The sequence below is a fragment of the Coffea arabica genome, chromosome 6c, assembly GCF_036785885.1.
Source record: "Coffea arabica cultivar ET-39 chromosome 6c, Coffea Arabica ET-39 HiFi, whole genome shotgun sequence".
Classification (NCBI taxonomy): Eukaryota; Viridiplantae; Streptophyta; class Magnoliopsida; order Gentianales; family Rubiaceae; genus Coffea; species Coffea arabica.
In genome coordinates this window covers 62,977,144-63,003,686 of record NC_092320.1, presented here as the reverse complement: position 1 = coordinate 63,003,686, position 26,543 = coordinate 62,977,144, and the positions used below count along the sequence as shown (strand labels likewise).

Below are 26,543 nucleotides of genomic sequence, written 5' to 3'. Positions count from 1 at the left end.
GGAGGAACCAAGAAAAATCAAGGAAAGGTTTTACGTCTAACCAAATAGACCCACGACTGGTTGCTGTTCCTCTTTGGTTAAATGAATGAACTCAATAATTGATACATACACTCCAAACTAAGAACTTCTATTCAGTTGATCATCTTCGAATAAGGAAGCATTTACCTGCTTCAAACTCCGTGGAAAGGGAATGACTACATTATGAATCACGGCTGAACAAATATAGCATGCCAACTTTGAATTCTTGATAGATACAACTGATTTGAAATATCTAGTAACTGCAGATATCAACCCTCAAGGAGGATTGGCATAACTCTGTTATACTTAACGTGCAATCCTTCTTTATATGAGCTCAATTCCGTCTGGGGTCTGGCACAAGCAAAGTTCCTGTATGAAGTTACCCAACTTCCGCATGTACATGATTTCATCTTTATTCATTCAGGTTTTCTCACCTCCTGCTGTTCATCATAACCAATCACTTCATAGTTCTGTGATAAAGCAAACATTGCTTTAAAATTAAATGCACAGCGACAGATACTCTTGTTCTGAACAAGTACCAATTAAGGACTGCATAAGAAGCCCTACCAAACTAATAGAGACACAAGCAAACCTCACATAAGAATGAATAGGGACCTGCAGACATGCACGCAGACACAATCAGAGAGAGAGAGAGAGAGAGAGAGAGAGAGAGAGAGAGAGGAGAGACAGATAGTGGGAAATCTTCTTTCTACAGCTTTGAAAAGAATTACATCTGCAAATAGAAGGATATGAAGACCAAAACAAAGTAAATCTTCCCTTCCAATTTCAGTCCTTACGCCTGTAACTACATGTTAAGGCTACTGGATTACTTACAAATTCAAGCATCTGAGATTCCGATGGAGAACATATCAGTCTGACTTTTCACCTTTTATTTTTGCCTTATCTTTTTCCTGTGACTGCATTAACAATTTGAACATCCAAACAGCAAGCAAAGTTGCCTCCATTGGTGCAAGCCAGTAAACAAGTATATGCTCCTTGGTTATATGGTCCCCACGAGCGTAGGCCCAGCCCATCACCTAGAAAATATCATCAAATGAAAACTAGACCCCATAATGCGATCTTTAATGGTAGAAATAACATAAAAAATTAGTTATGCACTTACTGATGCTGGATTCATGCATCCCCCTGTTAGATCAGAACCAAGTATGTGAAGAGTAAGCTTGGCAAGACTTGAAATCCAGGTTTTCGTGTAGAAACTTCCAGGAATCTTCCTGGCAAGCCCAAGTGACACAATTACAATGAAAAATGTCAAAATTCCTTCTGTCAATGCACCTAGATGGATGTCCACATTGAGTCGTGGACCACTTCCAATTGCAGGAAATGCTTCACGGATCAGCATAACCCCAATAACTGATCCAAAGACCTACAAGCAGCAAAATTAGATATAAATGGTTAGAGCCAATTATTGCAGTAAACTCTAATAAGCAAAAAATCCTGGTATGAAGAAGACAATCAGAAATATATTCAACTCTCTGTGAATAATAAGTTTTTGTCAGGCTCTTCTTCTTTCAACCCATCTCACTAAGTTTTTTTTTTTTTTTTTCATGGGTATATGCACCAACTTTCCAACGCATGCAACTCAAAAGCAGCATAATACATTGCCTTTCTGATAAGGGATAGTCTGTGAGGCAACTCCCCACTCCCAACCCCAAAATAAGAAGCAGAACTTAAATTGTTCTACCTATCAGACTGTTATTCTATACTACTGTCATCATCAAGATAATGTAAAAATTAGCTCTGTCCCCACGTCCCCACTTTCCAGAGCAAAAAATTACTGCATCTATCACACGTTGCTGAATTTGAAGAATTTTATGGCACATGTACAAGAACCTCAAGTTAACACAGAGAAACAGGCTACAGAGGTATATCTGTTGGACAATTGCACCAAGGAAAGGGGAGAAAGAGAAAGAAAATTGTAACTTAAACAAGTCTTATATGAAGTTTGGGCTTTTAATCCCTATCATGTCTCATTCACCTTCATGTTGCTGTAATAACATCAACCGCCACTCTGTATCTCAAAGATAGATAAACTTGTCAAATTTGCAATTGCAACTCAACATAAAAAGCAGAAAAACCCTCCCTGTCGCAAAAGAGGAGGCATATAAGGCATTGTATTATGTTAAATTCCAAAAAATTATAATTTGGACTGACTAAACACCATGTGAACTTAATTAGTGATAGTCTATCCCAGTCATTCCTGTTGATAACTATTTTTCCATCTCATTTTGGGTATGCACCTCCTGTTTGGTTTAAGGAATTGCACCGACCTCCTTTACCACATCCATGTTAGGTCCAAAAGTTACTCACACATTATGACCTTAAAATATTAACAAACTCTTAACTAACATATTATTTTCTTTTTCTTATAGGGATTCCTCTTTTATTTACTTCTTATATGTTTCCCCTTCTTTCTTTCCCTGTTCCTTTGTTGTTTTGTTCTTCTCTTCCTTCGTCTATAACACCATCATATCCAACTCTCATTGATAACACCATCAACCCTTACTGCTCCAGTGCACCAATTCCCATACTTCAAGACCAAATCTGTTTTACCCACTACCACCACCACTTTGCCTGAACACATAAGCAAATACATTTAGAACTGCATTTCCACAAAGATACTTCAACTCATTTCTGACAAACACACAATAGTTCAGGCAAACCACAAAACAGCAAACAGAACCCTCAAAGCTTCATTGGTTCAAGCAAAACTAAGGTTATTGGCATCTTTATAGATCAAAGGGTTCTACCAAAGAGGCCTTAAGAATCAAATGCTAATAAATCAAAATCAAAATAGCTAAGGTAAAAATCCACATAAAAAGAATTAAAACATTAAGAGGCTTTTACAGCTGGAAGAGGCAAAAGCCAGATGAGGGAAGAGCAAGAAGAAGGTGGAAGAGAAGATTAGGAAGAAATGGATGACAGAAAAGAGAAAACGGCATGTGGTGGAAGCAGAGAGGGGGAATTACATACGGAGTGGGGAACCGAGTGAGAAAGAGCATGCGACAAAATCTGGAGAAGATACTACTGTTTTCACATTACTAGAGGATAACAAGTGTGTTTATTTTAATGTTTATGCTTATGTAATTGTTGAGATATGCCAACTTCTTTGCAGATTTTCTAGATTCTTTTTAGTACTAGAATAATTTAGTTAGTTGCTCAATAAATCTAGCTGTTAGGATGTTTGTTAATAGAAGATGATGCTGAGTTGTTAAAAAATATTTTTGCTAAGATTTGTTAAGTAGAAGATTATGTTAATTTGTTAGAAAGTAATTTTGTTGAGATTTTTTTGGAGAATTGTTAGCTGGAAATTATGTTTATTTGTTTCTTGTAAACACTAAAAATAGTTGATGAATGAAGAACATAAGCTCATTTTCAACCCTCAATACAAAGTCTTTAACAACTTTTTAACAAATTTTTTAACAACTTTAGTTACAGTAACCTCAAAAAACTTTTCAAAATTTTTAAACTATACGCTTCAAAATATCCAAAAATTTACACACTTCAAAAAATTTTTCTACAATTTCTACAGTAAGCTACAGTAAAGTTTTAGACAAACACCCAAAAAATTCACTTGCCAAACGGGGCCAAAGTGTTGTTTAGTAGTTTATGCTCTAAATTCCAATAGTAATCCGAACTGTAGACTGTTGCTAAAGGAGTTAATGACAAGCAAGGCTACTGTAATCACATGAGAGGCTATAAGGAGGTTCCTATAATATATCAAACTAGAAAAGAAGTTTTAGTAATTATGGAAAACCTAAGGGTACACATACTTTCTCCCTTATAAAAAGGCTACTATTTGTCATAATATGCTTAAAGGAGACTACTATGTTTTTTACCTTATTTGTTTAGCATGACCATTAACTTCTTCATTCATCAATTGTGAGACATGGATGGCAATCATCAACATGCTTCTGAAAGTGCAACTTCCTATCTTTTACAGCCCCCCAATTGACAAGGTTGAAATCTTCAGAATTCTTTCTAGAAATTCTAATCCAACAACCTAATTGCAACTTAAGCTCATTCGGTTATAAAAAACCTCAGAAGCATAACAGCAATCACATTTCTTCTTTGAAGTTATGACATTTTGGAACACAATATCCACCATTGCACATGTTGTCATCTTGGCAGCTCAAAGCACTTAACCATGATTATACATTAACTATCATTACATGTTAGCTTCTACGAAAAAAATCCCTTTCATTCTTGAAACACTACGTCGGATTAGTCCCAAAGCCGATACTAGCTTATAACACAATATGCAGCAACCAAGGAAAATATCAATCACCAATGAGGAAGGGTATTAAAGATCTATCGTTCAATTCAATTGTCAAGAACAGAAAGAACTCGTAAAAGATACATTGTGATCTATCAGAGTAAACCACAAATTTAAGCTCAAATTTCCAATCCACGAAAAGTTGGCAGTGCCTTTAAGACATCTATTATCTATTTATATATCAAGTCCTTTGTTTTTCGCAAACTTTAACCTTAAAAAATACAAACCGAGTTGGGAACTTAATCAATTGTAATAATCTCTGCATTCTCTTAAAACGACAATGTACAATAATCAAACCATGTGACCGGTATCCTCTTTTAACTAATATATCACTATAATTTAAAAGAAACATCAAAAGGTTGGATCACAGCTTTCCATCAGCTAGAATCTTAACGGCAAAGAAGGGCCATCTACTGCTGCATGGCCAACAAATACCACCACAAACGCGCACATACAGACACACAAGAGAGTGATTGTAGAGTTCTTTTTTCTTGGGGGGTGGTGGAGGTGGTATGGAGGAATGATTCGGTAGCTCAAGTAGAAACCCTCTCAATCTGTTGTTGAGTTTTGGGTTGGTTTGCCACCTTGTGTTGAGTTCATTTAAATAATAAAACGAAATATCAGGACATAAAACATTTTGACAGAGAAAATTGGAATAGCATCAATTAGGGATTCACCTGGATCAGAGCTGAATATGGAAAATCACCATATATTTAGAAATAGATGTCAAACCCATAATTACACAGTTAAGGCACGGTCAATTTTAGCAAATTGAAAAGGAGTAGCCATTTGGTGTCATGCAATTACTGTAGAATTCCCTTTCCACAGTACACATTTTCATCTTGCAGAAAGCTTCTTTTTTTCAAAGAAGCAACAGAATAATTTGGGGAAAAAAAAAACTTAAGTTATGAAGTAATTAAAGCCAACGGGAAATTGGTATGAAAAGAAACAGAAGAAATATATGAAGAAAATAGTGGCAGGCAGAGTAGCATGCACCTGAGCAGGAATCCTGGCACAAAGAACGAAGAGAAACTGGGTGAAATTGCCAGAGACAGCAGAAGAGAAGATGGTGAGTGGATTGTAGCTCCCACCTTTGGTGGCTTTGGCCAGGAAGGCAAAGAAGAACATGTTGATGACAGCAAGAGCATGCTTCAAGATCTCACCTTGGACGTCATCCCTTCCAAAGGCCATGATATTGTACACAAAGATCTTGATCAGCACACTTGACCAAACCCACATAAAGGATATAACGAAATCTGATGCAACCAACACCAATCTCCTTCCCATCACCCCCATTGATTCCATATCTTTTCCTGAGCCCTCACTCCCTGTTCTCATTCTTGGAAGGAGAAAGGGGGGGGGGGGGGCGGAGGATGGTTTGGGTTTTTTTGACTTTGCTGCCCCTTTTTCGTTTGAAGTCTTGGTGGGTATTTGCTTGCTCTGTTTTCCTGGAAGGGGGGAAGCTCAAAGCCGTGTTCTCGTTCCTGGCTAGAGGGAGCGAGCCAGTTCGCTCGCTTTCTTAGGAACCCGACCAATTAGTGCTATGGGTAGTTGGTACACTAAAATCAAATTATGCCAAATTATAATCTACCACAGAATATCCAATCGAACAGAGTCCCCACACCTTGGAGAGGGAAAATTGCAATTTTGGTCTCCATTTGTTTTTTGGATGGCAAACCAATCTATTTATAGAAGAAGCGCTTTTATTTTTTATTTTTTCTTCTTTTTGAATTTTATTCTTTGTCGCGACTCGAGCCCCCCCAGTCCCCACTCTTGTTTGTTTTTTTTTTCCCCCAGAAGGGCTTTTGTTTTGCTTTTTCTTAAACCACTGTCTTGGCGACAAAGAAACCCCATATGATATGATCCTCTCAATAAGAGGAGAACCCACACAACACTAACCAAGAAGACGAAGCAATTTTTATTGTTAAAGAGTTAAATCTGCAAAAACAGTAAGCGGAATCAGAATCCGGCCAGCAATCAAAAAGAATACTCGCAAAAGTAGAATGAGCAGCATAGGCACCGGCTACGACCTATCAGTCACCACCTTCTCCCCTGATGGCCGGGTTTTTCAGATCGAGTACGCCGCCAAGGCCGTCGACAACAGCGGCACCGTTGTCGGCATCAAGTGCAAGGACGGCGTTGTCCTGGTTAAAATTCCCTTCCTGCTATTAAAGTATTCCGTTCTAATCGCACTTAGGGCTTCCAACCGTTTGAATTTTTCTTCATAGAAATTAAAGATCGCTCTTTTTCTCTTTAACTGAATATGCTAGTACCAACGATTGTACCATATCTTTAGGGAGTGGAGAAGCTCATTGCGTCAAAAATGATGCTGCCCGGGTCCAATCGGAGAATCCATGCTGTTCACCGCCACTCCGGCATGGTAAAGTGTCGCTCTTTCTGCTCTATTTTATTCTATCTTATTTGCTGTTTATTCTTTCTCTTTATCCGGTTACAGGCCGTTGCTGGATTGGCCGCAGACGGGAGGCAAATTGTTGCACGAGCTAAATCTGAGGCAACCAATTACGAAAGGTTTTCTTAAGCTTCTGGCTTAGCCTTGCTAATCTTCTGCTTTTGTTAATTGAGCTTTTACTTGCTGAAAGTTTTTGTATCTCGAGCGTTCCTATTACTGATACTTCTCTTTTTCCTTGCACTAGTTCCTTCGTTAATCATGTGTAATGCTGTTTATATATCACGTGAATTAACAAGTAGCACCTAACACATTCTCATCTTTCTAAAGAAAAATGTGGTTTCAACCACGTGTCCCAACTGTTCTGTATAGTTTGAGGAGTTGTCGCTATGCTTTTAAATCTTGGAATGAGATTTGCTAAATGACTGGAAAGAGCTAGACTAGTGTACCATCCCAAGTGGAACACGGAGAGAAGGAAGAAGATGGGCGGTGGAAGTGGGATGCTCATATTGCCAATGAAAAAGAATACTATAAAGTAAAATGACTACCTTGAATACTTCTTATTTCCACCCCGTGTTACCTAATGAGATCAATGTGAAACTGATTATTACCCGTATGAGTTTTCCATATTACTTCCAGATTGTGAATGTTCTGTCTCATCAAATTATTATTCTCAAATACTATGCTAGCATCGATTTGTCTCTTTGCATAACAGGTCCTATATGTTCTTTATCAAGATGGCACTATTTTCCTAGTGGTTTGACATGTCCTGTGCTGTTAAAATTGAACTATTAACCTTAAACTTACTCATACAGAAGGATCCAACAGCCTTTCCTGATAGTGTTTGTTCAGTCACCAAGAAATGAGTACCAGCATGACTCTGTTTATAGCCATCCTTAGACATGGGAAATTGTTGGGATTGATTGCAATTTAGTAATGTTTAAAGTTACATTTGAAAATCTTAAAAAATTATTCTTTGAGATTATAATGCGGGGGTTTGTGTCAATTATTACCAAAATTCCTATTCAAGGTTCCAGGTTTAAGTCAGTCTGCATGTACTAGGTATCATGACAATCTGGATAGAGTGCTTTTGCTTTTCTTTAGATTAAAAACTTTGCTAATTATTGCCTGAATACTAGAAACTGCATTGTTTCTCCAATTTTGACATATGGAAAGCAGACCAAATTGAGCAGCAAAACTTTTTGTTGGATCTGTTCTTTCCTCTCTTTTAAATTTTTGAGTCATGTTGAAATTGTTCCTATTCTTTTTATATTTTTCCTGGTCTCTTACTGTCACATGCTCTTTAGGAGTTTCAGGTGGCATTGGGTACTGCATTATGACTTGGGAAGTAGTGCATTTTGATAAAATTTAATTGTGCTCGTTCAGGGAGCTTTGTGAATTGCATCAACTCCTCTAATGATTAGTTATTGTAAATAAGAAAGACATCCTGTAGCTGAGTGAAGAGGAAACTGTTAGCTACAGTTTCCTTAATTGGCATATTATGAAGAAGATGAAAAAGCTTTTCAGTTCTTTAAGAGGTCATTTAGCTTTCTATTATTTAGTTATCAAGTTATTTGCTGTAAATGTTCTTGATGTATGACTGTAATCTTAGTGTGGATGGGTGTATAATTTACAATTAAAACCTGAAAAACCTAATCACGCAATACTGGCTGTGATTTTACAAAAGCTACTTTGAGCTATGTGTGTTCTTCAGTTCCAAAAAAATGTACCCTGTATTCATGTTCAATTGCCTTGGGAACCTTGAATCTCATCAGACAGTAGTTTTTATCAAAATAGTGTAGTTACTAGGAAATATGCTATGTTTGCAGTTTCTAGTCAATGTACTTCCTATTTACGTATCCTGTCCTGTGGGATGCTTTTGCAGTGTGTATGGAGAGCAAATTCCTGTGAAAGAGCTTGCAGACCGTGTTGCTAGTTATGTTCATCTATGTACACTGTATTGGTGGCTCAGGTTCGATTGTATAAAATACTGCTGTTCTTTTGGTTATCATTTCCCTGAGCTTTCTTTGTGCATCTGGAACTGACTGTTGTAAGAGGATGAATTGCTCCAGGCCCTTTGGATGTGGAGTAATATTAGGAGGGTATGACAGAGATGGACCACAGCTATACATGGTTGAACCTTCTGGTGTTTCTCATGTGAGTTCATGTATTTAATGTTTCGTATGAAACACACATTTGATGCATTTGTCAGTAACTGTACCACTCTAACAATAATTTCCATGAAGATAGGGCTACTGATTTAGATTTATTTGGTCATCTTGGTTGACTTTCATTTCACATATTGATGTATAATGGCATTTGTTGTAGAGGTACTTTGGCACGTCAATTGGGAAAGGCAGGCAGGCTGCTAAGACGTAAGTGGCACATTTGTCCATATGTTCCACTCTTTTATCCATGTTGTTTTTCTGTTATTGTATTCTTTACACCATATATAGCTCTTGTTTGATTAATGTTCTCCAAAATAGGATATTCAACTTATATAGAGGCTCCAATGTCAATTTTGTTTGATCACTAAGGAACTGTTATAAATGATGGGTTCTTACTATCCTTTTTACCAGTCAGGATCTGACCTTCAGAATAAAAATCAGGATTCTATCTTTTGAATGATTAGAACTGACTCCTTCCTTTAGATCCCTATTTGGGCTGTCAGATTGGTTAATTAACTTGGACTTTAGTTTATTTCTTTTACCATTAAAATCATTTTACCTTAAAAGTGTGGGTTAACCTCACAAGGCTTTGTGATGCATGAAGTCTAATAATCAATTTAGCCTTGGTTCCACTTCAGCAGTTCCATATGTTTTGGCCTGTCCTAGATGAATAATATAAAGTAACACACCTAAAATGTATACATTCATCCATACATCTTTATCTATGCATGTGTTTATCCATATCTTTTTCTTTTTCCTGATGAAGTTTGTAATAGAATTCGTTTACAAGAACAGGAAGTCTACCCACAAAATTTAAGTACGGTAACTCTATCATATAGAAATACAAGCAGAAAAGGAGAAGCCATCATGATTTGCTGAAGGAAATCTTATGAAAATTATGCAAAATACTTTGAAGCAGACAAGTTCAAATTTTCTCAAGTTTTTGCTTTCTCAATTTTACAATGATACATGTCCTTTGCATTAACAGTTATATTTCCTAAATACTTCATAAGGCAAATGCATATTTGTTTAACATCCTCTGCTTCCTAGCATATCAGTGTGGTTTATAGTTGCAACAACATCATATGTTCTGAAAAAAACTTGTGCTGGATTTATCACGAGTCAATTCATCAGATGAGTCATGGATACCTCAATGGTTGGGGGAGGCAAAAGAAAAAGAACAAGACATAGCTCCTCAAGCTGCATTATGGGTTTACTCTACTGGGTTCAATGACAGACATTTAGTATCACCCTTGAGCATTTTGCTGTGCAGAATTGGGGGTTTAGCATGTCTTAGAGTAAGAAGTTTCGTATTTAGCCTTCTGTCTTTGGGCCTCAACCATCTACCAGATTGCCCTGCTGAACTTATAGTGATTCTTGATAGATAAAAGACTACCTGAAAAGTCTCAAGAGGTTGCTATAATCTTTATAACAATGCGCTTAAGGATGCCAGTTATCTGTCATCAATTTCAAATAAAGGTATTGGTGCCAGAAATTGATATCAGACAGTCATGTCTGTCATATTTTATATTTGTTTTGTTGATTTTCTCATATTGGTTCTCATTCTGCAAAACCAATCACCCAATTTTTGCTTCTGCATGTTGTCTCAAGCACACAATATTCTTAAGGGAACAGCCATGACTTTAAATGAGGTCACTTCAAGGATGACGCCTAAGACACTTTGAAATAGCATTCTTTGCTAAGACGAGGGTAATCCCTGTTGACTATGTGGTGAGAGCAGCCTCATGCAGTGGACTGCTTTTTTCCACGGGCCATTTTTAGAAGAAAATGGGAAAACTTATTATTCTTGTAGATCCTGTTCATTCTCCTTGTGTCCACTTGTTTATGCATATCTTCTTGTTTTTCTGACACAGTTTTTATATAGTCTTACGAGAATCTTTTTGTCTGCAGAGAGATTGAAAAACTGAAGCTTTCTGAAATGACATGCCGTCAAGGGGTTATTGAGGTAGCAAAAATGTAAGTGTTATTATGCAGTTTCGCTTTGCTAATTCAAAATCAAGTTCATCTTGCACATAGAATCAAGTTCAAAATGGGTATATGTATGCTTTAAATTGCACTCTAGAGTCTCCACACTTATGAAATGCTGCTTGCTGTTTTGATGGATGATCATCTACTCAAGATTTTACAATTGGTTGCTGTTATTGCAAGAGCAATTTTACCTTGAACAGAAAAATGATCCATTACAAGACACACAGATTACTTATTTGTTTCTGACTAATCACTGTTTTGTGGGACCTGAGGTCAGCTATTTGTTTCCTCACCTGTCTCTATTTCTTCCTCTTTCACCATGAATGATGAAAAAAAAGCCCAGATCAAACTCCACTCATCCTCCTCTGCTAACTCCCACTGGGTGTCAAAATCCAGTTGTAGATTTACCACAAATCAAACATACATTTTTTGTCAAAGTTCAAAACTTTCCCATCCAACTTTTTTTTTTGTCGGTATATGTTAGACCATTTTCTTCAACCTCCATTTAATTACCAAGTAAAATATATAGTAAATGTGACTAAAAACAACCCATCTAATTGTTTCATAAAATTGCTCGTATATGTTCTGTGAATTCCAGTTTTGAGTATAAGATAGAGCAATATCCTTTCCAGAATAGGGCAGATATTGGTGGGGAAAAAGAAATAAAAGAGAGGGGAGGCAGGGAAGAAAGGGAGGACATGGTTGTGGAGGTGGGGGGAGAGAGAGGGAGATTAAGTTGTGCTTTAGAAAGGGATGAAGCCTGAAGGGTGAAAGGGCTTTGCCTCGAACTGATAGAGGTGAGAAAAGAGATGTTGGTCTGAATGGTTCCCTGACAAGTTTTCTGTCGGTCACTGCCTGGCTGATAATTGGAGTCATTGCACTATGGGGGGGAAAGTGCTGTCCAGTGCAAGCTGATTTTGAACGCACTAATCTAATCAATTTGGACTTGCACTCTTTATTCATCTTTGACTTGTTTGCTTAATCTGAAATTAGAATTTATGGAGTGCACGATGAGGCAAAGGACAAGGCCTTTGAATTGGAAATGAGTTGGGTGTGCGATGAGTCAAATCGTCAGCATCAGAAGGTAATACTTGGTTGACATCTTAATGCAAATCTTAGTGGTTTTCTTACTCGTCAATTAGATTATTGAATTTTGGAGATTGAACCACTGCGTCACATTTTGTTCTTGCTATATAACTTACAATCAAGTGTAATTTATTACTTGGTCTAATGTCATGGGCTTTTCTCCTAAGCTGAAAATAGCTTCTGCATCATATTTGTGGAAACTCCTGACTTGCTCCCCTTTTGTTGTTGTTTACTAATATTTTACAAGCAGCATTCTTGCACCTTATTGGGCTTCTTTGTTGTATATGTACCTTTTGAAGAGATCTAATACTATTGGGTTTACGGTGGATCTGGAATTGCACCGTTACTGAAGATGACTTGCATTCAGAGTCATTGGTCTTAATTAGATTTTTTCAGATTTACTCGAAAGTTAAATAAGGATGAAGAAAAATTTAGAACCATCAAATAGATGACTGTCTAAAAAAATAATAATAAATGACTAATTTAAAGATCGTGAGATGTTTGAGAAAAAAAAGGCTTATGAATTGATTTATGAATCATGACAAGGTATAGATTTTATCCAGGTGATTGTTTGGAAAATTATGCTACTTTTGACAAATGATCATGAAGACTGTTATGGCAAGTTTCACGCCTAGGACCATAGTTTGAGAAAGGACTCATTTTAATTATTTGGTCGTGCTGGAATGATAGCCGAGGCAATTGCTTAATCATTGTTTATCTAGTGCATGTTGCTCATCTACTCCATATGTTCACCAGATGACAAGCAGAGGAAGTTGGTTGTTTTGTGAATTTGTGCTTCTTAAATTATGACATTAATTTCCTAATTTTGAGGCTTGCTTCAGTTTTCCACCATTGGCAAGTTTGCAACACATTAAAGGAGGTTAATCTTGAGTTCCATTAAAGATCATCGTGACTTTTATTTTGTGTCCCCTTTTGAGGTTTGAGGTACCGTTTATAGGAACGGCGGTTGGTACCGGGGGAAAAACAGCTTTGGTCAACATATGTTGTTCTAGTTTTTGAATGGCATTTTACTTCCTATCGTGCTTTGTCTAAAGAATTGGCAGGCGTTACAAATTTTTTTGTCACGTGCCTTGGAAGATATGCAATACTTTTGAGCTTGAACTGATAACTTTTTTTTTTTTTGGTCTCTCATGTTCAGGTTCCCGATGATCTTTTAGAAGAAGCCAAAGCAGCAGCTAAAGCCGCACTTGAGGAAATGGATGCTGATTAGGAGCTCAAAGCATATGCTTCCTGCTCTTTTAGTCTCTCACTTTTTTGAGAGCATATACTCATCTCGAAAAGCCCTATTCTAATGCATTAACAGATGCCAAACAAAAACCGCATGTTTTTGTACCCTGAATTTTTTGGGTTATTTGGGTGGCTTCTCTCAAATGAGGATTTCAAATTGTTGATTGCCTGCTGATTAGTTAGTGATTTCTAGCGTGCGTCCTTCTAGTTATGCTTCAACCATACAAAGAAGAGGGTTGGATCAGAAAGGGGACGGAGAAGACCAAAGATGTGCTGGATCATGTAGTCTATGATGGATGCCCTGGAAATTATGCAAAGGCAGGAAAATGAGCAACAGAGAAGAAGCTCATGCCAACGTAGCCTGTCTAGCTTTAATTACATTTTACCTCCAACCCAAAACGACCTGCTCTTCCAATTTCCAAAAGCGGCTCATCTTCTAACCCTTCCTTCTCCTCCCTTTCTAAATTCGTATGGGTTTCTCTTCCTTTCTCTCTAACACACAAATCTACTGATTCCTCTTTCCTCTATCTTCTCTGATGGGCATCAGTGGAGAATTTGAAATCTATGTAATTGGTGGATGGATCTCCAAAAGGGCATTGGGTTTTGCTGGGGCCTTGTGGCGAGTGCTTTAAGGAAATTTTTTATCGTCATTTTGGGTCCTGAACTGGTGGTGGTGTTTGTTTCAGGTGATTTTGATGCAGCAGGAGTGGTGGTAATTGCGTACTAGAACGTTGGTAGTCTGAGGAAACGGAGCAATCGACATTAGTTGCGAGGAAAATATTTTCAAAAAGTCAAACTTAAACGTGAGAAAGTACATTTTAATTTTCCGCTGAAATATATGTGCTTGGGGAAATATTTTACAGCCAAACAACGAACCCTAAATGGAACGACGAGTTCTCTTTGCAGGAGTGCATCGAAAAGCTATAAAGTTGCATCCCATTTCATCTTATAGCAGTCGCAAAACCCATCCCTCCATTCACAAAGAGGACGTAGCTAAATGAGGGAGGCATTCATCAATATTATATTTCCTCTCCCTATAGATATGCTTGTATTAAAAAGGTAATCAAGTACTTAATAATAGCAAAGGTAGCAGGTGGTCTCAGAGAATTTAACAATTAGCAACCATCCCAAAGGGGCCAGAAAACCTCATAGTGAAATCTCCAAAAAGCTTGAGCATTTAACAAGAATGCAAACTATGACGAATAAAAGCAAAGAGAAATTGCAGTATGGGAGTCATTTCTTGTGTATTACCCCCCCACCTAAATTTCTCTTATCTTTAATAAACAAAACCATAGAGGGATATCAGAAATGGATCTCAACTTAAACCTAGTGTGCTTTAAAACGTTTGATGGAGTTTGCTACTCGTAAAACACTCGACAACATGGAACTTTCAGAGCAATGACAACAAGACGTTGCATTACATTCATGAGGAAAATGGCAAATATCATTAATTATCTTGCCATCACATGGAAAGAGAAAATACAAAACAAAGGATCATTTTTCATTCCCATTGGCAAGGAGCGGTTGTTTCCGTTCCAATTGGAAAGCCCCTCAACACTTGGGGTTCCCCTTTGACAAGTCTGACTTTCAATTGATGACTATAACAACAAACCAGTTCTCCATTGTCAAGTCTTACTTTCAATTAATGATCACAACAACCGGAAAGAAAAATTATTCTCTTACTTGCATGTTGAACGGCATCATTGCCTTTCACCACGAGCTGCATAATGAGTTCAGCAAGTATGACCCAGTAGCCTGCGTGTTCATCCTTCCTAAATTCTTATCCTAGAGCCTGCACCAGCAGAGAGAGAGAGAGAGAGAGAGAGAGAGAGTAACTCAAAGTTGTGTTATGCAAATATTACTAGCATCAAGCACATGGAAAATCCAACAAAGCGACAATCGCAAAAAATGGCAGCATTGCCTAGAATTACAAGAAAGATGAGTAATATAAAGAAAGTGACTGGATCAAATAAATCAACGAAATACATTTACACAAGTAATATCTTACTTGCCAATGATGTAGGATTCTCTAAATTCGACAAGTTCATTATCCTCGAACAAACACTCGTATATCTGAAAACAATCTGCAGCGGCCATCTTTACAATATATAACAGAACTTGAGACAAAATACAGTGTCCAAATCTACATGAAAAAAAAATAAGAAAAAGAAACATATAGATATTTGGTTACACCAGCTCAACTGCAAGAACAAGCACCACACTTTCCAATCATTTTGTCATGACCGTTCACCTCGTAAATCCTCAGCTTGGGGTTCGTCTGCATGTGTAAATGACTGGGGGAAGCCCAAACCATCTATCAAGAAGAAACAACAGTATCCAGCTGCTGGGATGACCTTGCTGTTCAGTAACGATCTCCAAAGATAGCACTCTGAACCACTATAGCAACCTAGAGGCCTTTTTCCATAAGCATGGCAAATAATCCACAAATTGAACGGAAATCTGCCCAAAATCCTGAAAAGCTATCCCAGAGTCAGAAACTAATGATCTTCCAATCCTGACACCTAAGATAGAAAGAAACGAATCTAACTACCCCTGTCAATTTCCTTCCCATGATCTTCTTCATGAATATGTCTCCTCAACCTTCTTAGCCAGATGTCATAATCCATAGGATATGGTGTTCCGCATAAACTATCAACATAATCTGCAAATGCTTTCAAGACAGCAGACATATCTCCAAGCTTCTGTTGTATCAGCCTCTTTGACCAAGAGGTTTCTCTCCATTGCAGTGCCCCCTCCACAGAATCAAGATCAGGCAACTCTGCACCCGAGGCAAAGTAAAGCATATATACAAGGCTCTCGGCATCAGAAGCCGAGCACAACTTTCCCTCTTGAAGGGCATATGTAGAGGAGAAATGAAGATTCATTGCTGGACGATCTCTCTCCTCTAAGATAGCATGTCCCCAACCAATAAGGACAAAATAAGGCTGCCCCCTTCCAGATGTCACACAAATAACATTCTCAGGTCGAATATCTCCGTGCCGCATTCCAGCTGATGCAGCAGTATGAAGGGCAGATAAACAATCATGGCAGCACCTGATAGCCTCCTCTGCACGGAATTCACCAACTCTCACCATATCAGCCACAGTCCTCCCAACAGGGCTAGTTACTAATATTGGAGTACCACACCAAGGGTGGTCACAGTTCCCGCCTGAGCTTGGTCTCCGACACTGACCAGGGTGAATTACTCTGCCAGATACACTCAATTGTGGCAGATACTTGCTAGACAACCCCTTTTGTTTCATAACACCCAATATCTTAGTTTGCCTCTGAACTTGAAACCACAACTTCATATCTTCCCATGCTGGTTCTAATTGAGTTGGAGGAGAACCAATATATAAAAACAGAGCAGTTCCTGAATCCTTGATTGATGATGCAATATAGTATAGGATCTCACCATCACTCAGAACTTCATTGATCTCATAACCTTGACGAGAGTCAGACTCCTCCAGCCAGAGAACAGATCCTACTTCTAGTTTCATAGACCTTTCAGAACCCAACCTGATGGATTCGTCCTGCACTTCAACAATTTCTGGGGATGCATTACGCTGCTGGTACCTAAATAAACCATTTCCATTCACACTGCTATCACCCAACTGCCTTTCTATTCTCCTGGCTTGAAGCCGAGAACTATGATCAGCAGCCAAATCTTCAACTGAGTTCTTAGGCATGCCAGCATACTGCACAATTGAATGGAATGTAGCAAAAAGCAACTGTAGCGCACCAATATCCCCCCAATTTGCATTGCCAAGCTTGTTCCAGATCCTGTCAACTGGGGAAATTGAAATACGTGAATGATTTTTAATCCACTCAGCAGCACATCCATAGACATTGTTCACATCAGCTTCTAGCTTGTTCACATCTGCTTCAACTTTGACGACCCCACCATACTGAGAATCCAATAGAAGAACAAAAACAGAGTTCAAACTCAGAGGGATATTCGACCTGCTGAAGCTTCTTGCAAGCAACACACGAACAGCAAAAAACAAAGCTTCACCTATCGCCAAGCTAGAAGGCCTGGAGTCGACGTCAAGTGTAGCAAGGGTTTCAATATCAGGCCTTAAAAGTGCTAATTCAAGAACGTCATCCCACTTCCCCAGGGGATGTCTTGGATTCTTCAGCATTATAGCCGTGGCACAAAGGTCCCTAAATCTCCCTTTTGCAATGGCCTTCTCAGCCTGGTAAAACCTCAAGTTGGCATTGTACAGAGAGGAAACATAGAAAGGCAGAGGCTCATCCTGACTCCAAAATGCCTCCCACAAGCACTTGACACTTGCGTGGAGAAAATCTTCAAGAGCAAGATAAGCTGATGCTTCCGCAGCAGCAGATGTAGAAGCATATATGGCATTGGGCATCCGAATGAGCTGCTGAAAGGGAACCCCCTCTAATGCATAATCAAACTTTTGAAGATCTATCAACTCAAAAGGGACATCGAAGGGTGTTGATCCTCGTTCAGCGATCTTGTCAAGCCAACTCTTCAAGTTTGTGATAAAAAGTTTGCTATCTAGGAATCTACGCAGGAATTCTTTGCGATCCTGAGCCTTACCACTAGATGAAATACTGGATTTTTTGGTCCAAGATTCCACTGATTCCCGGTCAGGGGATCCACCTGACAGGTACAATTCCATTCATGAAATACATCAGCTAAATAGTCATCACAATTTGAGCAGAGGGTAGTATTATGTAACTACTGGTGCAGTTGAGCTAGAACCAGCGAATCCATCAAGTTCAACACAAGCACACCCAACAATGAATGAAATGTCAGAAGCAACAAACAGAAAGAGCACACACGCCCACTGCAATCAGAAGCAATCATGGGACCAGGAAAGACCAAGGCAAAACTCAATATCATGCAGCAGTTAATTGAAACAGAAATAACAAGGCACAGCAAAAAAATATTGGAAGGGTCCGTTTGGCACCAGCCGGCCCTGTTCGAAAATAGCTGCTAGATTAACCAAGCATCACAAATAAGGTTACAAAATCCAAAGCAAGTACTAACGCTAAGGATTGCCTAATAAACAAACATACAATTGCCTGAAAGAAGGGGAAAACAAAATCAAAAAGTGGGCAGCATAACTCTCAGACATCAAAAGAAAGGAATTCAGAAAACCTAAAATGAAGCCATAATAATTCGCAAATTCTGGGGCAGCAGTACTGAAGTAATCAAGTAACAATCAAAAGAAAACAGTAAAAATTCTCAGAATATATCCAAACATCACCGGAAAAGACAAAATTTTTTAAGTTAATGACGTTGTTCCTGATCAAGAATCCAGAAAAAATGGTCAATTCAGTGAAGCCAGAGTTCAAGGAAGGGGAGGGGGCGGTGGGAAGCGGATATTTAGGGTTAACAGGCAGCAGGAGAAGAAGAGAGAGTGGGGGAATTCCGTCTTAATATTACCGTCCATTTGTTATAGAATGATAAATGACGGTGAGATGGTGAGATGATCAAAAAATGGAGCCAACAAATTGAGGAGATTCCCCTCCCCAGCCCAGATTCGTCAAAGAGCCGACATGAGTCAGCACAACTACAACTAGAAACTGCAAAGAGTCTACAGAACCGCTACAACAAGCCAACAACACACACACACACACACTCTGTCTCTCTCTCTCTCTCTCTCACTCTCTCTCTCTTTCTTCAGCTTAGTTATTTTCTGATTTCCTCCCTCTCACGCGCATGCATACACAAGCACAACTCTCTTTCTCCTTCTCTCTCTACAACCCACCCCAAATTTGTCTCCTGATTTTCCTTTCAGTTTCTTTTTCATTTTTCAAACTCTTTTTCATTTTCTAATGGCCTATTTTTTGTTTTTTTTCTTTTCCTTTTATTTTTGTATAATAGCTTGAACCGTATAATTTACTCAGTGAAGTACACTTTGGAACTATAAACCAAAAAAAAAAAAAAAAAAAGAAGGAATATGAAGCTATGAGTGTGTTTGAACAGGGAAAGGGATCCATTCAAGTAACGGTGTTGAATGGAATATGAAATTATGAGTGTGTTTGAACAGGAGATTATTTAGATTGATATTTTGAAAAAATATTATAGCACTTTTTTTACGATGAGATAGGGGTAATTGCGAAAACCTCCTCTCTAAGATTTCTGACTGTTGCACTCACCTCCCTTGAGGTTTGAAAAATTGTACTAACCTCCTACCTCCCCTGTCATGAATTTGTGGCCTATAGCTTATATAAGATAGGATAAATTTACTTCTCTACCCTAAGAGTTTAAGGTTGTTAGTAAACAAATTTGGGGCAAAAAAATTAGGACAATAAACAAGTCTAAGATAAGTAATTAAACAAGATTAATGATTATTTTTTTTGTTTTATTGAGTACTGTAAGTGCACTTCTAAAATGGTGTCATTTTGTGATTGACAACACTTGAAAGAACAATGCAAATCATATATTTTCTACATAAAAGAGAAACAGAAGCAAGAAAATGTAGGAGAAAAAAAAAACCTCTAGATAAAACTTCATAAAAGAATAAGTTTTGGTTGAGTTTATTTCATCTTATACATTTATGAAACAAAAGGAGAAAGAAAACAAAAATCAAAGCAAAATCTGAGGATTTTTCTATTAAAATCTGTGACAATCAAAAGATGATAGGTAAACAATCCTTTATCATCTCAACTTAATACACAAAATTATGGTAATATTCGTAGTATGATGAAATTGTTGTGTCGATCATGAGAGAACATAGTTGTGTATGAAATATAGTAAATAGTGTGAAATCGATATACTATAAAGTATGGCAATAAGAAACTCTTTTGTACTGATCAAAGATGAATTTTCTTACTTGATCAACAGTTTTTTTATATACTTTAGAACTCATTTTTGAACATATATTTGTTGTTTCTTCCAAATTTCACTGCTGTCCTTGTTCCCTTTGCACATATATCTTCTGAGTTTCACTAATTATTTTCATCTCTTAATATTTTTCATTCTTTTACTAATACTACTTCACAAGAGGCAAAAAGGGTATAAATGAAACAAAATTAGTATCACATTTTCCAAAAGATTTTTTTAATGGCACTTTCTCTAACATGGGATAAAGTTGCTATCAAAATCTTAATTTCAGGAGAGGGTAGTGCTATTTTTCAAATATCAGAGGAGGTGAGTGCAACTGTCAGAAATCTCAGGGAATGTTTATGCAATTATCCCTATGAGATAAACTGGCGGTTCGAAAGATGAAAAAGTGATTGAAAAAGGTGTTTGTGATACAATCAAGAAACTTTTTTGCATAAATAAAGCTCTACATTAGCATTGGAAGTTCTATTGGCCTATAAACGCTCAAGTTAAGACTTAAGACCCACTCAAAGCTCTTGAAGATGTTTTAGGAGCATACCTCAGTACTCCTACTGTGACGATCCACTTCTCCCAAAGGCAAATTCTAGGGTATCGGCGGGACGCCTGTTTAACTCGCGCCAGGACTCAATATTTAAAATAAGAAAATAGATTTCACGTTAAAAGAAAGTTCTATTTACTTGCATAAACTAGTACATCAAGTCATACATACCACGAGTACCAGAAAATAAACCCTAAAAAAATTGATAACTACAACTACCACGATAACTATATACATCTTACTAGTCAACTTATAACAAGTACAAATTCAACTATTCTATAGCCCAAAAGTCTAAACACCTTCTCGAGCGATCCCCGCGTCGACCCTCTGCTAAGAATTGCTCGCATTTGACCAGCCAACTCCTGAAGTCCTCGCCATTGAAACGGGGAAATTTTACCTTCGTGAATCGAGACAGCGCAAAGTAATTCTGAGAGTTGCGACTCGATCCCGGGGTTCCATCATTAGATGTAGAGGGTTGTCGAGACTCTTGGGGATTCCTCTGCACCAATTGGTGCCCTAGCTCCATCACCATGCTCCGCAAGGACTCTAATTCCTGATTCACTTGCTCTTGATGTTCCTTCATCATGTTCCTGAAGCTTTCTTCGAATTTGCGAATGTCCTAAGATCTCGTTCCTTCCGCCATAGCTGCCGAGGAATCGACAGCTCTGATACCACTGTTAACCAGTGAAATCAAAAAAGGAAAATGACGGACCGAAATGATCCGAAGCAATCAAATGAATCAATTAGAGAATTGATGGAGTGAACAATTCTGAAAATTGATTACAGCATTGATAAGACTGACAGGAGATCAGTGGTCATCCTAAAGAGAAAATACAATTTTGGAGAAGAAGCAAGAATAATGCATAAGACTGACTGGTTCCCTCCTCTGCATTCTCATGCTTTATACATGCCGCTTATTCTAACGCCGCTTATTCTAACTGAATTCTAACAAACTAACTAACTCCGCACATGCGCACATCCTTCCTGAAGAAGCCTTTGACATGGAGTCCATGCTGGCATCCGAGCTGGTAGTTGTAATTATTCTTCATATCAATGCTCCCCAATGGAATGACCCTTGTCCTCAAGGGTAGAGCAGAACTCAGGGTAGTGTAGCTTGACGTTGGAGTAAGATTCCCAAATCGCATCCTCTGGGAAGGAATTCGACTATTGAATCAAAACTTGAATCTCAGGTACGAGTCCCTTCTTCACCACCCTGTGAGCCAAGAGGGCCGTGGGGTATTTCAAATCAACTGGTAAAGTAGCAGGGGGCAGAGTCACTTGGAGAGTCTGGTTGCCATGCTTCCTTTTGAGCTATGAAACGTGAAATGTGGGGTGGACCTTTGCTGCAGGGGGTAGGTTCAGCTGGTACGCAACAGCACCCACCTTCTTGCAAATCTGAAAAGGGCCGAAGTAGCAGGGTACCAATTTGTGAGAACTCTTGTACGCTACCGATTGTTGACGATAAGGCTGCAGTTTAACGAAAACCCAGTCCCCAACATCAAAGTTTCTATCAGACCTATGTCTGTTAGCCTGCAACCGCATTCTATTCTGAGCTCTGTCGAGATAATATTTGAGCAACCGGATGACAGACTCCCGTGAGCTAAGACTCCTATCAACTGTATCATTGGGAACGATTCCTGGAAGATAAGGAATATGATGGGAGGGTGGCTGCTCGTATAAAATCTGGTACGGCGTGAATCCAGCTACCGATTGAAAAGTGGTGTATTACCATCATTCGGCCAAAGGTAACCAAAAAGCCCATTTTTTGGGCTGATCACCAGTCATGCAGCGAAGATATGTTTCTACGCATCGGTTGAGAACTTCAGTTTGGCCATTGATCTGCTGATGGTATGAAGAGGAAAGATGGAGCTGAGTCTTTAATTGGGCAAATAACGCCTGCCAAAAGTGGCTAAGGAACACTGGGTCTCGATCACTGACTATGCTGTTGGGGACGCCGTGTAACTTGAAGACGTTGTCCATAAGTGTTTGGGCCACTTCAACTGATGTGTAGGGATGGCTCAAGGCCATGAAATGAGCATATTTACTCAAGCGGTCGACCACCACCATAATTACTGTCTTACCTTGGGATTTTGGAAGTCCATCAATGAAATCCATAGAGATGTCTTGCCAAACTTTTTCTGGGATAGGAAGTGGCTGAAGTAACCCCAGGTACGCAGCCGTGTCATATTTATTCCGCTGGCAAGTGTCGCAAACCAAGACAAAACTTTTGACATCTGTATACATTCCCTTCTAATATAGAACAGAAGTCATCTTATGATAAGTAGCATATATACCTGAGTGACCCCCAACTGCCGTGGAATGGTATAGCTGTATAAGAGAGGTCTTCAAGGCTGCATCATCACCTACAACCAGTTTCCCTTTCCTTCTAAGCTAATCATGTTCCCATGTATAGTGAGGATGCAAGGCTGCGTTCTGTTGTTTGGCAGAGATGATTTGTTGGAGTTTAGGGTCCTGCTCCCAACTTCTCTTGATCTAGTTCACCATAGTAGAAGTAACAGTAGTAATTGCCTGCATCTGTCCGGTATAGGATACCCTAGACAAGGCTTCAGTTGCTAAATTTTCATGCCCCTTCTTATAGATGACCTCATAGTCATATCCCATCAATTTCGCCAACCATTTTTGCTGGTATGGAGTGAAGATCCTCTGATCAACCAAATATTTTAAGCTTTAGTGATCAGTTTTGATCTTGAAATGTACCCCAATTAAATATGGCCTCCATTTTTACACTGCCATTACCATAGCCAGCATTTCCTTCTCATAAGCTGACAGTGCCAGATTTCGTGAAGATAAAGACTTGCTCATATATGCTAAGGGTCGCCCTTTCTGCATCAATACGGCTTCGACTCCATTACCACTAGCATCTGTCTCGATGACGAATTCTTCTGCAAAATTGGAAAGAGCGAGCACAGGGGCAGAAGTTAAGGCTGATTTGAGATTAGTAAAAGCTCCTTCCGCGTCACTGTTCCAACTAAACTTCTCACTCTTTAATACGTCATGTAAGGGTCTGCAGGTATTACTATAGTGCTGGATAAATCTCCTATAATAGCCAGTTAAGCCCAAAAAACTCCGAAGCTCCTTGTGATTGGAAGGTCTAGGCCATCTGACCATAGCATGAATTTTGCTTGGATCCGTCGAAACCCTCTTCGCTGAAATCACATGGCCGATGTACTCAATCTGCTGTACCCCAAAGCTACATTTGCTCTTCTTGACAAAGAGTTGGTTGTCCCTCAGAATTGAAAAAGTCATCCTTATGTGCTCCAAATGGCTTTCCCACGAACTACTGTATATGAGAATATCGTCGAAGAAAACCAGAATGAATTTCCTCAAGTACGGTCTGAAGATAGCATTTATGAGATTCTGAAATGTCGAAGGGGCATTGGTGAACTCAAAAAGTATGACCAAGAACTCGTAATGCCCTTCATGGGTGCGAAATACTGTTTTTCCGATATCTTCCAACTTCATATAGATCTGATGGTATCCTGACCGCAGGTCTAGTTTAGTAAAGAATCGAGCTCCAAATAGTTCATCCAAGAGTTCCTCAATAACTGGAATGGGAAATTTATCCTTTACAGTTGCCTTATTTAATTCCGGATAGTCAATGCACATCCTCCAATTACCATCCTTCTTCTTCACTAAAACTATTGGTGATTAGAAAGGGCTCACACTTGGCTGTATTATGCCAGAAGTCAACATCTGTGTAATTTGTTTTTCAATTTCATCCTTCTGCAAACACGGGTATCTATATGGCCTCACACTAATTGATTCGATACCAGCCATAAAAAAGTAATTCCATGATCATGCTCTCTCATGGGAGGTAAGGAACTTGGTTCTTGAAATAAACTGAGAATTCAGAAATTGCCAATTCAAGCTCTGGTTGAGGAGTACCGCTAACCTGTGAAGTAGAAATACTAGGATTCTGGAAGTCACCCCCTTGCATTTCTACCCACGGGCTCAAGTGGCATTCCCCTTGCGCATTCACTTCCATTCTGCAAATTTGCACCTGATCCACCTGTGCGGGCTTCTTGAGGATTCTACGAATCCCTTTAGCAGTCGTGAGCTTAACAAAAGGTTGAGTGGATCCCCTCAAGACGACCATTTGTTTGTGATGGCTAAATTCCATTATTAGCTTGGCGTAATTCCAGCTAATATTCCCAAGTGATGCTAACCACTGGCATCCCAACACCATTTCACACCCACCTACTGGGAATATTCTAACATCGGTACAGAATTCTACCCATTGTATTTTCCATATAAAATTCTTGCACTCCCATTCATTAGAGAGTTCCCTCCCATCAACCACTGAAATCGTCATCCTTGGGGCAAGTTCGATCTTGCATCCTAGTCGTTTCGCTGCCTTTGGATGTAAGAAATTGTGAGTGCTTCCTCCATCGATTAAAATATGGACCGATTGTCTTCCCACATGCCCCATCACCTTCATAGTGTGGAAATGTGGGATGCTAACCAAGGCATGTAAAGATATGGCCGGGGATCCCTTTAACTCCACAAAAATCTCTTCCTCCCTCATTCCGACATCCTTCTTCTCTTCTTCCTCACTAGCCTCATCAAACATTTTGATGGCATACAACTGTCTTTTCTTGTACTGATGACCTGGAGTGTACCTTTCATCACACCAAAAGCACAATCCCTTGGCCCGCTTCATGTCAATGTCTACACTTGGTATCCGTCTAGCACCGGTACTCTACCCTGATCCTTGGGCATGATAACGAGAAGCAGTTGAACTCGAGCTAGTGTAAGGCACCATCGCCTGCGGCAGACTTGATTCTAGCTACGGGTTCCTCCTTGAAACGGGCGTAGGCAGTAGGCCACAATTCTCTTGTAATCTTGCAAGAGTCATGGCCTGATTTAATTTCTTGGGGAAGAACATTGGAACACGAGCATGAATCTCAGGCTTGAGGCCACTGAGAAAACAGCTAACGACGTAACTCTCTGGAAGCTCCAGCCTATTGATCACTTATTTAAATGAGTCTACATAATTTTGGACATTTCCTTTTTGCTTCAATCCCATAAGATCAAACATAGGGTCATCGTACAGATTACTACCAAATCTATCCCCCAACACCCTCACGTACTCTTCTCATCCTAGCAATTCCCGCTTCAACTTTCCCTTCATGTATACTTGGTGCCATTGGAGGGCCCTTCCTTCCAAATAGATCACCACCAATTTGACTTTTACATGAGATGGTGTCTCATCTATGTCAAAGAATTGCTCGCATTTGACCAACCAACTCCTGAAGTCCTCGCCATTGAAACGGGAAAAATCTAGCTTCGTGAATCGAGACGGCGCAAAGTAATTCTGAGAGTTGTGACTTGATCCCGGGGTTCCATCATTAGATGTAGAGGGTTATCGAGACTCTTGGGGATTCCTCTGCACCAATTGGTGCCCTAGCTCCATCACCATGCTCCGCAAGGACTCCAATTCCTGATTCACTTGCTCTTGATGTTCCTTCATCATGTTCCTGAAGCTTTCTTCGAATTTGTGAATATCCTGAGATCTCGTTCCTTCCGCCATAGCTGCCGAGAAATCGACAGCTCTGATACCACTGTTAACCAGTGAAATCAGAAAAGGAAAGTGACGGACCGAAATGATCTGAAGCAATCAAATGAATCAATTAGAGAATTGATGGAGTGAACAATTCTGGAAATTGATTACAGCAGTGATGAGACTGACCGGAGATCAGTGGTCATCCTAGAGAGGAAATACAATTTTGGAGAAGAAGCAAGGATAATGCATAAGACTGACTGGTTCCCTCCTCTGCATTCTCATGCTTTATACATGCCACTTATTCTAACTGAATTCTAACAAACTAACTAACTCCGCACATGCACGCATCCTTCTTGAAGAAGCCTTTGACATGAAGTCCATGCTGGCATCCGAGTTGGCAGTTATAGTTATTCTTCATATCATACTACTATTAGGCTGACAAGCTTTGACA

General features: G+C 39.1%; 3 protein-coding genes across 6 annotated transcripts; 1 reads left to right on the top strand and 2 right to left on the bottom strand.

The window, feature by feature from the left end:
* Window positions 1-98: 98 nt before the first annotated feature.
* Window positions 99-5,965, bottom strand: LOC113696086 (probable aquaporin SIP2-1). Of its 3 annotated transcripts, XR_003449668.2 has the most exons (5): window positions 5,309-5,965; window positions 1,142-1,402; window positions 853-1,055; window positions 586-633; window positions 99-488 (listed from the first exon to the last, which is right to left on the bottom strand). XR_003449668.2 is itself a non-coding variant. In XM_027215421.2 (4 exons), the coding sequence occupies exons 1-3, from the start codon at window positions 5,648-5,650 to the stop codon at window positions 888-890; spliced, it is 771 nt and encodes a 256-aa protein (XP_027071222.1). In that variant the 5' UTR covers window positions 5,651-5,965; the 3' UTR covers window positions 99-488; window positions 853-887. The 3 variants fall into 3 exon arrangements, 2 of the variants coding, with proteins under 2 accessions (XP_027071222.1, XP_027071224.1); XM_027215421.2 differs by lacking the exon at window positions 586-633; XM_027215423.2 differs by lacking the exon at window positions 586-633 and having other exon boundaries at window positions 99-458.
* A 40-nt stretch (window positions 5,966-6,005) lies between these two features.
* On the top strand, window positions 6,006-13,379 carry LOC113697072 (proteasome subunit alpha type-3). Its single transcript, XM_027216519.2, has 9 exons — window positions 6,006-6,459; window positions 6,609-6,692; window positions 6,768-6,841; window positions 8,605-8,691; window positions 8,792-8,876; window positions 9,048-9,094; window positions 10,799-10,864; window positions 11,870-11,960; window positions 13,122-13,379. Exons 1-9 carry the CDS (start codon window positions 6,316-6,318, stop codon window positions 13,191-13,193), a joined length of 750 nt encoding a protein of 249 aa, XP_027072320.1. The 5' UTR covers window positions 6,006-6,315; the 3' UTR covers window positions 13,194-13,379.
* A 1,311-nt stretch (window positions 13,380-14,690) lies between these two features.
* LOC113696137 (uncharacterized) lies at window positions 14,691-18,984 on the bottom strand. 2 transcript variants are annotated; one of them, XR_011816293.1, is made up of 3 exons: window positions 18,627-18,984; window positions 15,219-17,837; window positions 14,691-15,002 (listed from the first exon to the last, which is right to left on the bottom strand). XR_011816293.1 is itself a non-coding variant. In XM_072054020.1 (1 exon), exon 1 carries the CDS (start codon window positions 17,854-17,856, stop codon window positions 15,754-15,756), a length of 2,103 nt encoding a protein of 700 aa, XP_071910121.1. In that variant the 5' UTR covers window positions 17,857-18,004; the 3' UTR covers window positions 15,159-15,753. The 2 variants fall into 2 exon arrangements, 1 of the variants encoding a protein (XP_071910121.1); XM_072054020.1 differs by lacking the exons at window positions 14,691-15,002; window positions 18,627-18,984 and having other exon boundaries at window positions 15,159-18,004.
* Window positions 18,985-26,543: the final 7,559 nt, after the last annotated feature.